A 16,505-nucleotide genomic window follows, 5' to 3' on the forward strand; every position below is an offset into this window, starting at 1 on the left:
CTTAACCTAGAATCATAAGATATCCTAGAATAATAAGGAATACATAAGATAATAATAGGGAATAATTATCTTCCTAAAATATAGTATATGATATATCCCAATACCCCCCCTCAAGTTGGAGCATGCGGATTTGAAATGCCCAACTTGGAGAGGAGATAATCAAACTGTGACTTTCCGAGAGCCTTAGTGAAGATATCGGCTAACTGTTCCTTCGTAGAAACATGAGATGGAGAAATTAAGCCTTCGTTAATAGCATCACGAACGAAGTGACAATCTACTTCAATGTGCTTCGTTCGTTCATGAAAAACCGGATTTTGTGCGATGTGCAAAGCAGACTGACTGTCACAAAACAATTTGATGGCCTTTGGATGTTGAATACCCATACTTAGCAACAAGGCCTTTAGCCATTTGAGCTCACAAGTGACCCCGGACATTGACCTATATTCGGCCTCAGATGAAGAGAGAGAAACTGTTAGTTGCTTTTTCGTTTTCCATGAAATTGGAGATTTTCCAAGAAACACTAGCCAACCTGTGAGAGAACGCCTAGTCAAAGGACATGCAGCCCAATCGGAGTCACACCACCCCTCCAAAGTCAAGTCACTAGCCGAGCTCAATAGAATTCCCTGGCCCGGAGTGCCTTTTAAATATCGTACCACTCTCAACGCGGCATCCCAATGCTCAGTACGAGGAGCCTGCATAAATTAAGCGAGTATATGAACTGAATAAGCAAGATCAGGCCGAGTGACAGCAAGGTAAATCAATCGGCCTACTAGCCTCCGATACGACTCAGGATCTGGTAGAAAATCACCAGTAGCCGTGCCCAATTTGTGATTTTGCTCCATCGAAAATCCGCTAGGCTTTGCACCCAACAATCCTGCCTCGGAAATAATATCCAACGTATATTTACGTTGACAGAGAAACAAACCTGCAGAGCTGCGAGCAACTTCTATCCCCAAAAAATATTTCAAAGGTTCAAGGTCCTTCATCTTGAAACAATCACTGAGATAGGCTTTAAAAATAGTAAGTGCAGCGGAATCATTCCCATAAATAATGAGATCATCAACATAAACCAAGACGTTAATTTGAACATTAGTCTTAGAGCATGTAAATAAAGAATAATCAGAGTAAGATTGTGTAAAACCATATTGTTTTAAAGCCTTGGTAAGTTTAGCAAACCAACATCTGGGAGCCTGTTTCAAGCCATACAACGACTTTCGCAATCTGCACACCAAGTTAGGATCCGAACTTTCAAACCCGGGAGGAAGTTTCATATAAACCTCCTCAACTAAGTCACCGTGTAAGAATGCATTATGCACATCCATCTGATGAATCTCCCAATTTTTGGAAGCTGCAATAGCAAGAAAAGTGCGAACTGTGGTCATCTTAGCCACCGGAGCAAAAGTCTCATCATAATCAATTCCCGCTTTCTGATGATTGCCAAACACAACCAAGCGAGATTTGAGGCGTTATATCTCACCATTAGACAAAAACTTGGTCTTATAGACCCATTGACTCCCTAGAGCCCTCTTACCGGGGGGAAGAGGCTCCAAAGTCCAAGTTCCATTATCTTCCAGAGCTCGGATTTCTTCTTGCATAGATTTGCGCCACCCATCAAACTTCATGGCCTCTTTGAAAGATTTAGGATCCGAGTTTTGAACAACAACTGCAATAAATTTCTGATAATTGACAGAGAAATTGTTACAATTTATATAGTGTGCTAAAGGGTATGGAGTACCTGGAGACTGATTGGACGGCGGAGGCGGAGGCAGGCTCTTAGCAACCGTGTGTGTGACAAAATCCCGAAGAAGAACTGAAGTATATGATATATCCCAATACCTCTCCTCTCGTCTTGATCTGGCTACCTGATCACGCAACATAAATAACTATCTACTAGAGTTTGTCACTTGGTCTTAAGAAAAAAATTAAGCAACGTATTCCATTCTTGTAAAATTTGTTGACTTGTTGATGCTGATAATACAATTTTATCTTTTTTTTTTCTAAAGATCTTACATGTTGACATTTTGGGAGTAAAGGGAGGGTAAGAGAATCTCATCTACAAAGTGTCCCGTAATTGATCCAATTTAGGTTACAGATCGATTTTATTGGTCTGGTTTAAGTTCGGTCCAAGCATAACTAATCTGGTCTTATTCAATAATAAAATTTTGATCTTTGTTACAACCCTGTTGGATATTTGGATGGTGTAGGTACCACTAGACCAAATATAGCTAGTAAATCCATTTTTTTTTTTTTTTTTAAAAAAAAAAAACTTTACTATATCTACTTAAGCTGACGTGGAAAATTAGATAAGTTTTTAGATATTGCTCAACAAAAGATTTTGGTAGTTGAAGAATGAAAGGCAATCTTACAAATCTCTTTACTTTAAAATTTAGCAGTTAAGTCCAATTGCATAATATTTTTTGGAGTAGTTGGCTCTAATTGTATAAATATAATTAGTGTCTGGTTAAACTCTCCAATACTATCTGCATATTTTAATTGAAATAAAATTGCATTGGACATAGCTGGCATTATCATCCTTTCCCTTTCCCAGGATAGTCATAGTTGTTGCCACATTATTAATCATAGAAATACCAACAATTATATTATATTATATTATACTATAGTATAAAAATCATTATTAAATCTGTTTCTGGGATTTCCAGATTCAGGATTTTAGCTAGAAAACTTGAAGAAGAAAAGCTGCAGAAAGTTTAAGCTTTCTTTCTTCAATAATGGTTGATTATAGAAAGATACTGTTTGGTTGGTGTTTGATCAATGTGTTGTTTATCTGGAGTTATACCTCGAGAGCGAGGTCAACGGCAATGGCCGAACTGTTTGTCAAATACAAAGATAAAAATCAAGCAATTGAGGTTCGAGTTCAAGACCTTCTTAGTAGAATGACTTTGCAAGAGAAGATTGGTCAGATGACTCAAATCGATCGTTCTGTTGCTTCTTTTGATGTCATGAAGAATTACTCTATAGGTAACTTTTTAAATTTCTAACTCCGTTTATGTTATTGGTTCTCAAGTAGACATGTCAAATGGGTCGGTCAATTTTTATAAAAAAAATTCCGCATTTTGGTCATGTTATATTGGGTTAAGTCGGGGTTTCACACTTTATTATAAGTCTATTCGAGTTTAGGTTGGTCAATGTCTATGTTTGGGTTTTATTTATGAACCATGGTATGATTATAAGCAGGGAGTACGTTGAGCGGGGGAGAAAGTGTGCCTTTTCGAGGAGCAACAGCTCGAGATTGGATAAACATAATCAATGAATTCCAGGAAGGTGCCTTGGCTAGTCGTCTGGGGATACCGATGTTTTATGGGATAGATGCTATTCATGGCAATGCCATTGTATACAATGCCACTGTATTCCCCCATAACATTGGTCTTGGTGCTGCTAGGTAACTTGTTACCAATATCACACGACTTATTATTAGTCTAGATCAGTGAATATAATGTTAGTTACTTATGCTGAGTGTAGAGATGCAGAACTTATCAGGAAGATTGGTGCCGCGACTGCCTTGGAAGTCAGAGCTACAGGGATGTCATACGCGTTTGCTCCTTGTATAGCCGTAAGAATCTGCACAAGCACAATTGCATATATATATGCATCAGTATATTTGAAATTGAATGGTGTCTGACAAAGGATTGATGATAATTCTCAGGTCTGTAGAGATCCAAGATGGGGCCGTTGCTACGAAAGTTACAGTGAGGATCCTCAGATTGTGCAGGAGATGACAGATATAATCTATGGTTTACAGGGCGAAAATCCTAAAAAGGGCATACCTTATGTTGGAGGAAGGTATGCATTATACTACATGAAGATACCATTTTCAGAAACACTGTTTCTTTATTTATCAGAACTTCTGCATCAGAATGTTGATTCAGATACATGTATTTGATACAGGGACAAAGTAATAGCTTGTGCTAAGCATTATGTGGGTGATGGAGGGACAACTAATGGCATTGACGAGAGTAACACAGTTATAGATGCAGCTGGGTTGTTTAAAATTCACATGCCTGCCTACCTTGATGCTATTAACAAAGGTGTATCGACAATTATGGTCTCTTTTTCTAGTTTGAATGGAATAAAGATGCATGCTAATCGGGATCTAATCACTGGTTATCTCAAGAACACGCTCCAATTCAAGGTGAGAAATCATTCACATGGCCGACTCACACTAATGCACTGTTTTTTCCCCAAATTTCTACAATGTGATTCTCATTAGTATTTGTTTTGAACAAGCAGGGAATTGTTATCTCAGATTGGGAGGGACTTGATAGGATGACTACTCCAAATCACGCCAACTTTACAAACTCTGTTTTGGCTGGAATTCGAGCTGGATTAGACATGGTTAGTGGCTTTTTAAGCATACTTCATCATTACATTCTTTTAGCAGTATTAGCACTTAGGTTTTGCTCCTTGCACCTCAAAGGACCTTCCACAATTGACACTGATCTTTGTCAAATTTACAGGTTATGCTCCCCTACAACTATACTGAATTCATAGACATACTTACCAAGCTGGTTAAGAATAACTATATTCCTATGGAACGCATTGATGATGCTGTGAGGAGAATTTTGCGTGTCAAGTTTATCATGGGTCTATTCGAAAACCCTATGGCTGATTTTAGTCTTGTTAATGCGCTAGGAAGCCAGGTAATGGCCACATTTGCCAAACTGCATATCACAGTCCCCTAGCCATGTTATGTCATCTGCTGCTTCATTCTGAGCTTCCTTTCAGATTGACATTTCAATTTCGATTTTTCAGGCTCACAGAAACTTGGCAAGAGAGGCAGTAAGGAAATCTCTTGTACTGCTAAAGAATGGTAAAGAAGGAGATAGACCATTACTACCTCTTCCTAAAAGAACATCAAAGATACTAGTAGCTGGTACGCATGCTCATAATTTAGGTTATCAGTGTGGTGGATGGACAATTAGTTGGCAGGGATTTCTGGATAATAATGAAAATAGAGGTAAACAGAATTGTTGATTTAATTGCGATTTTATGATGACTATCTGATACAAAGTATTTTCTAATAACTTACAGAATGCTTCTATATCCAAATGATGAGAATAAACTGCAACATACCTTTTTTTTTCTTTAACATTGAGCAGGAACTACAATTCTGAATGCTGTAAAATCAGCTGTCCACCCAAGTACAGAATTTGTATACAAGGAGGAGCCGGATAAAGAATTTGTGAACTCCAACAATTTCACTCATGCCATCATTGTAGTTGGTGAGCCCCCCTATGCAGAATGGCATGGAGATAGCCAGACACTCACAATGACTGAACCAGGCCCTGCAATTATCAGCAATGTCTGCAAGTCCATCAAGTGTGTTGTCGTTGTTATCTCTGGCCGCCCCATTGTCATCGAGCCTTACATGGACTCCATTGATTCCTTAGTTGCTGCATGGTTGCCTGGTACAGAAGGCCAAGGAGTTACTGATATGCTGTTTGGTGACTATGAGTTCACAGGAAAACTATCTAGGACATGGTTCAGAACTGTCGATCAACTCCCCATGAATGTTGGAGATCTGCACTATGATCCTCTTTTCCCTTTTGGATACGGCCTGACAACTAACAATATACGCTTATCAGTTACTAAGTCTGAGATTCAATATGAATGACAAGAATCCTGAGTACTTGGCAAAAAAATCTACTATCTCGAGGAACAGAAGCATTACTATACAGTATATACTGTGTACTGGTTAGGTTACACTTAGGCTAATTGGCCGAGAATACAAAGTCAATGACAGGCTATACAGACATACAGTGATGTAAAAAAAAAATTCTTTCTGTATATCTAATTTCACATGTGTAATGCTGAAGAATGCGTTTAAAAGATAAATAGAAGAACATGCATAATATCTTCTTTTGGGGTTCAAAGACCATGATCAGTGTCATCTTAATTTCACTTCAGTGCTATAAGTACTCTGTATGAGCTCAGCATGGATTATGTAATTCCTTTATTTTTTGTAAGCTAAGGAAACACTAGTTAATGACTATACTATACTCGTCGGTGTTGCTTCAAAAATTGTTGTTGATATGCAATTTTCAGACATTGCATTGCACAGCCATGATGTTCCAGAGTATGGAGAGCATATTTATTGAGATTCAGGGACTTACCTTAGGAGTTAATTTAGCTAATATATCCAAGTAGTCCGGCCAATTGCCTTGGGTATCACTACCAAAGACTTTAACCAACTAAAATAGCTGACATTCACACAGAGACAATCAGTACAGTTTAAAAAAATTCAGATCACTTTTGTTAGCATGTGAGCCCAATCAATAATAGGACTTAGTTTATTGTATTATTCCAAATTCTGGCATGATAGGGAGAAGCATTCAATCTTTTTGAAATTGCTACCCAATCAATAATAGGACTTACTTTATTGTAGTTTATTGGATTATTATTTTATTACAAGAGGACTTATTGTAAGAGTCATTTTAAATGCTTGAAGTTCTGCAATTATTGGGAATATTAACGCCTATATTAGACTAAGAACTGTATTTCACTATATTGAAATTTGTGTTTTCCCTTTCAAATTTGTAATTTGTAAATTATAAATCCTCCATTACTGTAGAGTTTAAGTTTTTGTTTTTAGGGAGTGATCCAAAATCAAAAGTCAACCCTGATCAATGGCTGAAACATACATGAAATACAAAGATCAGCATGAAGCAGTTGAAGTTAGAGTTGAAGACCTTCTTAGCAGGATGAGTTTGGAGGAAAAGATAGGTCAGATGACTCAAATTGATCGTGCTGTCGCCTCCTTTGATGTCATGAAGACTTACTCTATAGGTACTTTTTAATCATATTGAAAAAAAATTATTGTTTTTACCTGTTTATGTGAGTTACGGAAAGCTTACTGGAGGCAATATATGAAAAATACGCAGGAAGTGTGCTGAGTGGGGGAGACAGTCCGCCTTTTCCAAAAGCCACAGCTGAAGATTGGATCAACACAGTCAACAAATTTCAGGAAGGTGCCTTGGCTACTCGTTTGGGGATACCGATGATTTACGGGATTGATGCTATTCATGGCAATGCCATTGTCTACAATGCCACTGTATTCCCCCATAACATTGGTCTTGGAGCTGCTAGGCAAGTTGCTATCCCAGTTCTTTTCAGTGTTCACTTTTCGTGTTTTTAGTATAAGCCTTTATATGGTATATTCTGAACTTAGATCTAAGAGATTAAGAGGTATGGCTATTTATAGAAATATTATCACTTTATCAGACAACATAGAACTTAAAATTCAATTCATACTCCCAACCAATTTCAAATTCAGCACTAGATATGGCATGAATGCATGATACTGTAGTAATCAAGGTTGCTTTTGTAATTTGTTGATTTTACTTTCTTTTTTTTTTTTTTTTTTTTTTCGGGTCATTGTGTCATTATCTTTCTTTTTTTTTTTCATATATTCTGCTAAACCAATGAAAATCTCTAATGTGTTATTGAGATAATATTAACTAATGCAAAAAGCAGTCAACAGAAAACAGGGCACCCCCTCCCCCTAGTATAACACTACAACACAATAAAGCTCCAGGGATATCATTGCTAATGCAAACATTCAAAATTAAATGATGTAACAGCTACCTTTATTAATATTCCTCAAAAAAAAAAAAAAAAAAAATACTATCTTTATGATGCTGATAGACAAAAATGTTAATTGCTTATGCTGAGTGTAGAGATCCAGACCTTATTAGGAGGATTGGTGCTGCGACTGCCCTGGAAGTTAGAGCTACTGGGATTCCATACGCCTTTTCCCCTTGTATTGCCGTGAGTATCACTGCAGAAAGTTCATTTATTTGTATAAGAATCTTTCTAGATGGAAGAAAATTTTTCTGACAAATGGTAGATTATGATTCACAGGTCTGCAGAGATCCAAGATGGGGTCGCTGCTACGAGAGTTATAGTGAGGATCCCCAGATTGTGCAGGAGATGACTGAGATAATCTATGGTTTACAAGGAGTAAACCCTAAAGGATCTCATAATGGAATTCCTTATGTTGGGGGAAAGTATGCAGACTATGCAGCATATTACATGAACTAATGACATTTTTCCACTCTCATCTTTCACCTATCAGAACAATCAGTATTTTAACTCGAATTATGTATGTTGATACAGGGACAAAGTTTTAGCTTGTGCTAAGCATTTCGTGGGTGATGGGGGGACAACAGAAGGCCTTGATGCAAGTAACACAGTTGTTGACACTGCTGAGTTGTATAAAATCCACATGCCTGCCTATCTCGACTGTATCAGCAAAGGGGTGTCAACAATTATGATCTCCTATTCTAGCTTAAATGGAGAAAAGATGCATGCCAATCGTACCCTTGTCACAGACTATCTCAAGAATACTCTCCAATTCAAGGTAAAGTAACGCCTTCATAATTAACTCGCGCTATGCACAATACTTATTTCCCAAAACTCCATCGATTTAATTCTCTCACTATTAATCAGATTTATATTGAACAAGTAGGGGTTTACTATCTCTGATTGGGAGGGACTTGATAGGATGACTACTCCTTATCATGCAGACTATACATACTCCGTTTTGGCTGGAATTCAAGCTGGAATAGACATGGTTAGTGTTTTTCAAGCAAACTTCATCATTATCCTCTAGTCTCTGGCTAATATTTATAGCACTAGTAATAATTTGCACCTCAAAGATGCCCATTTTACATTGCATAATGGTATTTTGTTACATTTTACAGGTAATGGTTCCTTTTAATTTCACTGAATTTATAGACACTCTTACCAATCTGGTGAAGAACAACTCTATTAGTATGGAGCGTATTGATGATGCTGTGAGGAGGATTCTTTATGTCAAGTTTATAATGGGTCTATTTGAAAATCCTATGGCCGATTTTAGTCTGGTTAATGAGCTTGGAAAACAGGTAACAGCAACATTTGGAAAACATGCATGTACTTGTATATTACAGTGAATACAGTCCCTTAATTATGTTAATAAGTATGTTCTAAAAAAGTTTCAAGTTAAATGAAGCATAAGATTCACATCACTGGGTGTCATTTGCAGGTTTTATTCTAAGTTTCCTTTTAGACTGATGTTTCATATTTTACTATGCAGGCTCACAGAGACTTGGCAAGAGAGGCGGTAAGAAAATCTCTTGTACTCCTAAAGAATGGTAAAGAAGGAGAGAGTCCATTATTGCCCCTTCCTAAAAGTGAGTCAAAAATACTTGTAGCTGGTACTCATGCTCATAATTTGGGTTACCAATGTGGTGGATGGACAACTAGTTGGCAGGGATTTTCAGGAAATGATGGTACCAGAGGTTAGCTTAAATGTTGAATTGAGTTTAAATCTTTTGATTATATGCTAAAAATGCCATATAGAATGTTTCTAATGAAACATACCTTTTTTTTTCTACATTGAGCAGGAACAACAATTCTGGATGCTGTGAAATCCGCTGTCTACCCAAGTACAGAAGTGGTATACAAGGAGAACCCAGACGAAGATTTCATCAAGTCCAACAACTTCACTCATGCCATCATTGTTGTAGGTGAGCTTCCCTACGCAGAGATGCATGGTGATAGCCAGACACTCAAGATGATAGAACCTGGACCCACTGTGATCAGCAATGTCAGTGGGTCCGTCAAAAGTGTTGTTGTTGTTATCTCTGGCCGCCCCCTTTCCATCGAGCCTTACATTGCCCCCATCGATGCCTTGGTTGCAGCATGGTTGCCTGGCACAGAAGGCCAAGGAGTTGCTGATCTGCTGTTTGGTGACTATGAGTTCACTGGAAAGCTGCCAAGAACATGGTTCAAAACTGTTGATCAGCTCCCCATGAATGTTGGAGATCCACACTATGATCCTCTTTATCCCTTTGGATTTGGTCTGACAACAAATGAAATAGGCGTATCAGTGACTAAGTAAGAGATTCAATATGAATGATAACACACCAGAATTTTGGACAGACAAGGAGATTTGTAGAAATTCTCTGTCTATCCTATTGTCTTTGTAAAAGTAAGAAGAGAATGTGAGAAATAAAGCCCTTAAAGGTTTCATTATAGAGTTAACTCCCAGTGTATTACTATTGCAAATGAAAACCTTCAATTTAGAGCATCAGTGGAAGCTCACTGAATTGTGTGGACTCCAGTTCCTCGACCAAAAATCTTAAAAAATTAACAAAGTTTTGGATAACACACCAGAATTTTGGACTCTAGTGTATTTCTGCAAACAACATCCACCAAGAAGTTTAAAAAGCAAAGTTAACTTCCCTGAGTTGGAAGCCCTGACCCATGGCCTCATAAACTAGGAAAACTGGGAAAGAGTGATTGCATTTGGTAAAACATTCATATTATAACTTCTTAAGTACTCCAAGGTATTCCATGCCTGCTTCAGGACTTCAGGTTGATCTCTTGAAAATTTTCCTTGCAGAAAATCCCCTGGACTCCTCGAGTACATAGTTGAAATCATTTGTCCTCCTTCAAGAACTTCAAGAAAACTAAAAGCCTAAGAACATATCTTGGAATGGCATCGCTGATTTATCACCAGGGAAGGCAGTTTCTATAACTTATAAAAACACACAATCCTCTGTAGATGTCCAGAACTACACTTCTACAGAAAAACTGCTAAAATTTGCCGAACTCTGTAATATATCTCAACCACCTATGGCAGCATGAAAATCACCACAAATTCAATGTAGAAAAATCCAAATGTAAAGGTGTAGCATATAATATAGATAAATTCAAAAATCGCACGATCAATCAGTACATCCCAAATGCTCGGATAGATAAAGTACAGCTACAGATTTACTATCTCGTTCTTCTGTATTACACTACTCATCTGGAGGTAAGAAATCAGGTGTACTTGCTGAAGAAAAAATTGTATACCTCGGAAGCTACAAAAACAGTAAAATGTTCAACTTTGAAGAAGAGCCTAAAAATCATCTCATGCTATGCTCAAATCTATTTGTCAGAAAGGGCTCTGGAGAAAATAGTGAAGTTGCTCGCTTGTTGGATAATCCCATTAGAGTTGGAATTCTCGCCCTTCAAAAGTGCAGAATACCAATGTGCAGATAACTTAGGATATCTTTTTAGATCTGGATCATCCAAATCCACATAGTAAATGCCAAAACCCCATTTATATCCTCCTCCTAGCTCGAACATATCCAAAAATGACCATAAGAAATACCCTCTTGTATTTGATCCATTCCTTCAGTTCCGAGTTATGAAAAAATTAGACATAAAGAACATAAAAATTTATTGCAAGTTACACACCTACTAGCAGCTATATTGTTAGCCATTTCTTAAAAGTCAGACATCATACCTCAATGCATCAAGCAAGTATCCTATAGAGGCATTAAGATATTCAACCCTTGATGTGTCTTCCAATGATGCACTACGCTCCGTTCGGTAACCTTGAAATTACAGGTGCAGTATTAGCAAATAGTGGTAAAGCGTAAAAGGCAATAGGTTCAATTTGTTGTATAACATGAGAGGAGACAGAAGAACCATTTTCATGTATATAGAGAGGAGGATTTCCATATTTTTGTTTAAAATATTCCAAAACGCCTTGTACACCCTGATGTGCAACAATAACCAGTCAGAAATCAACGGACAAACTTGGATACAAATGGACCTGCTCTGGACCAAGGTCAGTTCTCACCCTTTCACCATCATTCCTATCTGCAGAAAGTAAACATTTGATTAACACCAAGTTGTGCAAACCTAGCATTATATCTCTAAGACATAAGATTACAAAATCTCAAAACCCAGACAAAAAATTCTTTTGACAGAGAATATAAGAAATTGAATCAAGGAGTACTAAAACATACAGATAAGTTCGACTCCCCTGTCTGCATCAAAATCTCTGAGGTCCACTGTGAGGCTGCTTGTGTTGTCCTTGACACCTATAGTTGTGTAGACATTCACTCCAATAAAATCGAAGGAGCTCTTCACTAGTTCAGATTCATGATCTGAAAAGGATGGAAGTCTCCCACCCACTGACTTCTTCATCACGTCTGGATAATCACCAAACACCAGGGGATCCATAAACCTGATACAACATTGAAGATGTTACAATAAGTACCACCACATTTGCAAAATAGAGATGGATAGCACTGGGAAAAGAGCATAAGGTAGCAGATACTTAATAAGCCATGATGATCTGAAGAAATAATTTATGGCATATTGGACAAAGTTACAACATATCCCTTCACGCACCAACCAATCCTGAAATCACGAGCTCTCTGAACCGCAAGTAAATCTTCTTCTGAATTTGTTTCAGGAACACATGACTCCGCATAGAGATTCAGACCTAAAAAGCCATGTTGATTTCCCTGCATGAATGTCATTCTATAGGTAAGTTCTAAGAAAGACAAGTTTTTCAATAGGTAACATGGTAGCATCACTTTCAGACTTCGGTGAGAAGAACCTGGTATGTTTTCCTATACAGCCTCACAACTGATGCATGTGCGAGCAACAAGTTGTGAGCAGCCAGATATGGCTCAGTAGTAGAATTTCCTTGTGTACAAGACCCAAATGGCTCAGAACATCTCTGAGGCGGAATTAATCCATGATCATAACCATATTCAGCAAACATATTGGGTTCATTGTATGTTGTCCAATACAAAACTCTATCACCAAACTCTCTGAAGCACACATTAGCATATGCTGTGAAGTCTTCCCTGCATCCGCATTTCACAAAGAGTGCCAAATCATGAGCTTTTGTTATATGCATAGCAAACAAAGGAGACAGAGTTAAAGATCAATATACAATCTGTTGGTTAACCCATCCTCCATAATTGTCTTCAAGTGCTTGAGGAATGTCCATATGCAGCAAAACCACATGTGGTTGAATTCCTATATATTTATGGACTCGTAAAGTTTCATAAATTTCGGTGGACCCAAATTCTGAAGGAATTTTGACAATTACCGTGAAAAATGAGTTCGTTGAGAAGATTGTTGTAATATTCTACAGCTTTTAGATTGACAGGTCCTTTTCCATCTGGAAGTGAAAAATCAGGAAGAGAGGATTAGTGCTAGAATAAAGAAACACTGCAATAACATCTTGGATAGCTGCAAAAGGACATATTGTACTTGGGATCAGTCTTGACCAAGAGATGGAGAACCTATACGCATCTAAACCCGTATCTACCATTAGCTGGACATCTTCCTGGGAAATAACATTAAAAAAAAAAAAAAAAAAAAATTAGAAGATATATACTAGTAGTATACTATTCACAATCTAGAAGGAAGATGATGTTGATCATATATTAGCCAAAGGGATTATATCTTGCCAAATGAATAATGATAGTAGAGCATGCCTCAAGTGAAAATGAAGCACATTATATGGAAACTTTCATAGCATGGTATGACAGTCATTTTAACTAACCAACAAAATGAGGCTGCTCTCTTCCAGATGGGGTTGGAAGAATAAATGACATAAAGTGAGAAATTAATCATGCAACTTTAGTGATTTACATACTAGAAAGTAAGCTCTTGTTCGAGATAAAACTTTCTGAAACAATTGGTCAGGTACGATCACCAAGAAACACAAAGACACTGATGTTGATTCTGAAATGATTATACAGCTAAAGTTGTGGAAGGATGCTAGTCTAGAGCAAGGATAATGAAACAGAAAATTATAAACATTGCAGCCACTAAGAAAAAGATAATAAATAGAATCAACACTACAAAATTTAGGTAAATGACCTTGTACTTGTGATATTGATCACATGCTATATCCCCGGTATATCCATCCACATAACCTGAAACAATGGAATGCACTAATAAGACATTGATAGCGTCTTATACACACGGTCACTAATCCAAGCCTTAACTGCAAGTATGACCCTACGGTAAAAGGACTATCAATTATGGGCTTATGGCACAACTTAAGCATCTTGTTATTATGATCCCCATCTCCCGGGGAACTAAAACTACTACTATTTGATACGGAAATAATAGTTGCATATACTAGTTTGAAATGCTCGAAAATAATTGTCTCATTTTCCTACAATAGCTAATTTTGCCTAACATCCCTAAATACTTATTCAACCATAAGTAATTGCTACTGATGTAAATCAAACCCTTCAATCAGACAATAAAGAATAACCAATTACACTAACAGGACACTAAAATCACAAAAAACCCAGAAATGAATTTTACAAGAAAACCCAAAAATGAACACTTACCAGCATGAGCATAGGTGTCCCAAATACTGGGGGTCCTGCCATCCTCAAAAGCTGCGCCTTCAACCTGCATAAAACTCCATTAAAACTGTATTAGTATTAGCATTAGTATTAATATTAGCATTAGTAATGGTAATTGTATGAATGAGAGAGAATTAGGGGGTAACTTGATAAGCAGAAGAGCCAGAACCAAAAATGAAATGAGAGGGGAAATCAGTTCTGCTGTAACTGTAACCCTTTACAGTTGAAGGAGGTTGCAGTAGCAGAAAACCATTAATCAGGATCATGAACCTTACTAGTTCTTTCAGAAAACCATTAATCAAAATCATTTCTTTCTCTTCAGTTACAAACTACACTTCAATGTGTTGATCTTTGAAAACCAAATTACAAATTGATTGTGAAATGTAAAGCACTAGTAAGTCAAAGGGGTTGGATTTGAGATTCTACTACTCGAAACTCGACTAGTCTTGTTCTGTCAATTATATTGGTCATTGGTTCCCACCGCTAAATATGGACTCTTTGGAGGTTATATTGGGTTCGATTTATTATACTCCCATCGTTTCTAAATACTTACTCCATTTCTGCGTGCGCTGAGTTTTAGGAGAAATTGGAGAAATTGAGAAAGTAATAAAATAGGGAGGTAGTGGGGTTGGTGGAAGAATAAGAAATATAAAAGCAAAAGTACTAAGAATTGGAGGAGAGAGAATATGAATAAAATTAAAATATGATTTATGTTGGGTCTACTAGTTAATAGAAATGAATTAATTATTGTAAAAGTTACTCAAATAAGGAAATGGAGCAAGTATTTTAGAACGGCCGCAAAAGAAAAGTGGAGCAAGTATTTAAAAACGAAGGGAGTATTTGGTATTTCGTATTCCGTATATGTTAGTAATGCTACTCGAATCTTGTGTTTCTGAATGTTCAACTATTCACGTGGTCAAAATAAAATAATTTTAACCAAATTTTACGATTCAAAGTAAATTAGACAATATTGAGATTAAGAGCAAGTTTAGCCTAAGACTTGGGGTGATATCAACATTTTGAGTCTTAAGATTTATACTTAAGACTTTTCCCATTTTTCTTCAAAAATCTCAAGCAAGTCTCAAGTTGAGTCTTGAAATTTCAAGACTCAACTTAAGACTTGAGATTGGAACCCACTTCACCCACTTCACTTTTATTTTTATTATCCTTTTTTTAATACACTTTTCTACATATAACTAGTGTGTACCCCGGGCGATGCACCGGATTTTATTTGAATATTAACAATATTATTTGACCTATAATATATAAACTATATAAACAAGTGAACAATAATAGCTATGTAACTAAATTAGTTCTCTCAAATTGGTGTTTAATACAAAGTATTTAGTATATTTTAATTGAATATGAAACATAATTAAAATATAGCAAAGATGGTTAGAACATTGGATTATTTTTTATTGGTCTTGTGTTCAAACCTTGTAATAAACATTTTTATTGCATTAAAACATGTTTATAGTACGATGGATGATGTGGCATATAATACTTGTGAAAGGTGATGTGGCATATATCTAATACATGTGAAGGGTGTCACGTGACACATATTTCGTTTTAGGAACGTTTTTTAATATATAAGATTTGAGATTAGAGTTTTGGGGATTTGAAGGGCTGTGGTGAATTGACCCTGCAATTATATATAAGATAATTAATGTGTGGCCCAGGCAATGCCCCGGGTTGCTAGTTTGTACTGGTTTAATTTGCTAATTAAATTCAACTGTTTAGATAGTAAGACTTGTTGGTTTCGAGTTTAAGTCTTGCTATAAACAATTTTTATTTGTCAAACTCAATCATTACATAATGGAAACAAATAGTATAATAAGACACAAATTAACTTATATAAAATAACTATAATTTTGTTGGATAAAAAAACACATTTAATAAGTGGCTAAGATGGTAAGACTCTTAACTTAAGACTTGTTGGTCTTGAGTTTAAGTCTTGTTATAAGCATTTTTTAGATGCAAACCTAATACATGTGAAAGTGACATGTCATGTTTATAATGACATGTGGCGCATATTGCCGACATGTCGAACTCGAAAAAGGTGACACGTGGAATATATTCTGTTTTAGGAACGCTTTTAAATCTTAGGGCTAAAGTGATAAATTTGTGTAAGTCTTAACAAGAATTTGATGACATCATTTTCATTGGGGACCACCAAAAATGATGTCACATCCAAGTCTTAAGACTTGGGGCTAAACTTGCTCTAATAAAATGTATTTATTTTTTTTATAAATATGGTAAATTTAATTGATTCAATATTCTGTAATTAATATGTAATACGGAGTAGATATTGTGCTGTGTAGA

The 16,505-nt window shown here is 36.6% G+C and overlaps 2 protein-coding genes and 1 pseudogene across 3 annotated transcripts; 2 read left to right on the plus strand and 1 right to left on the minus strand.

Moving 5' to 3' along the window:
* The first annotated feature begins 2,361 nt into the window (after positions 1-2,361).
* Positions 2,362-6,010, plus strand: LOC145600229 (uncharacterized). The gene is made up of 9 exons (XM_081656140.1): positions 2,362-2,979; positions 3,196-3,400; positions 3,481-3,571; positions 3,665-3,801; positions 3,907-4,150; positions 4,249-4,353; positions 4,476-4,658; positions 4,771-4,975; positions 5,118-6,010. Exons 1-9 carry the CDS (start codon positions 2,730-2,732, stop codon positions 5,630-5,632), a joined length of 1,935 nt encoding a protein of 644 aa, XP_081512266.1. The 5' UTR covers positions 2,362-2,729; the 3' UTR covers positions 5,633-6,010.
* A 1,658-nt stretch (positions 6,011-7,668) lies between these two features.
* LOC145600230 (uncharacterized) lies at positions 7,669-9,944 on the plus strand. Its single transcript, XM_081656142.1, has 7 exons — positions 7,669-7,785; positions 7,879-8,024; positions 8,134-8,377; positions 8,486-8,590; positions 8,721-8,903; positions 9,095-9,299; positions 9,405-9,944. The coding sequence occupies exons 1-7, from the start codon at positions 7,669-7,671 to the stop codon at positions 9,899-9,901; spliced, it is 1,497 nt and encodes a 498-aa protein (XP_081512268.1). The 3' UTR covers positions 9,902-9,944.
* An 813-nt stretch (positions 9,945-10,757) lies between these two features.
* LOC145600199 (beta-glucosidase 11-like) lies at positions 10,758-14,505 on the minus strand (annotated as a pseudogene). Its single transcript, XR_014104262.1, has 13 exons — positions 14,330-14,505; positions 14,166-14,229; positions 13,684-13,739; positions 13,069-13,144; positions 12,905-12,976; positions 12,726-12,831; positions 12,404-12,656; positions 12,193-12,308; positions 11,805-12,025; positions 11,636-11,655; positions 11,482-11,551; positions 11,297-11,387; positions 10,758-11,182 (listed from the first exon to the last, which is right to left on the minus strand). The product of XR_014104262.1 is annotated as a beta-glucosidase 11-like (transcript).
* Positions 14,506-16,505: the final 2,000 nt, after the last annotated feature.

The sequence above is a fragment of the Chenopodium album genome, chromosome 21 (genome assembly GCF_948465745.1).
Source record: "Chenopodium album chromosome 21, dcCheAlbu1.1, whole genome shotgun sequence".
Classification (NCBI taxonomy): Eukaryota; Viridiplantae; Streptophyta; class Magnoliopsida; order Caryophyllales; family Amaranthaceae; genus Chenopodium; species Chenopodium album.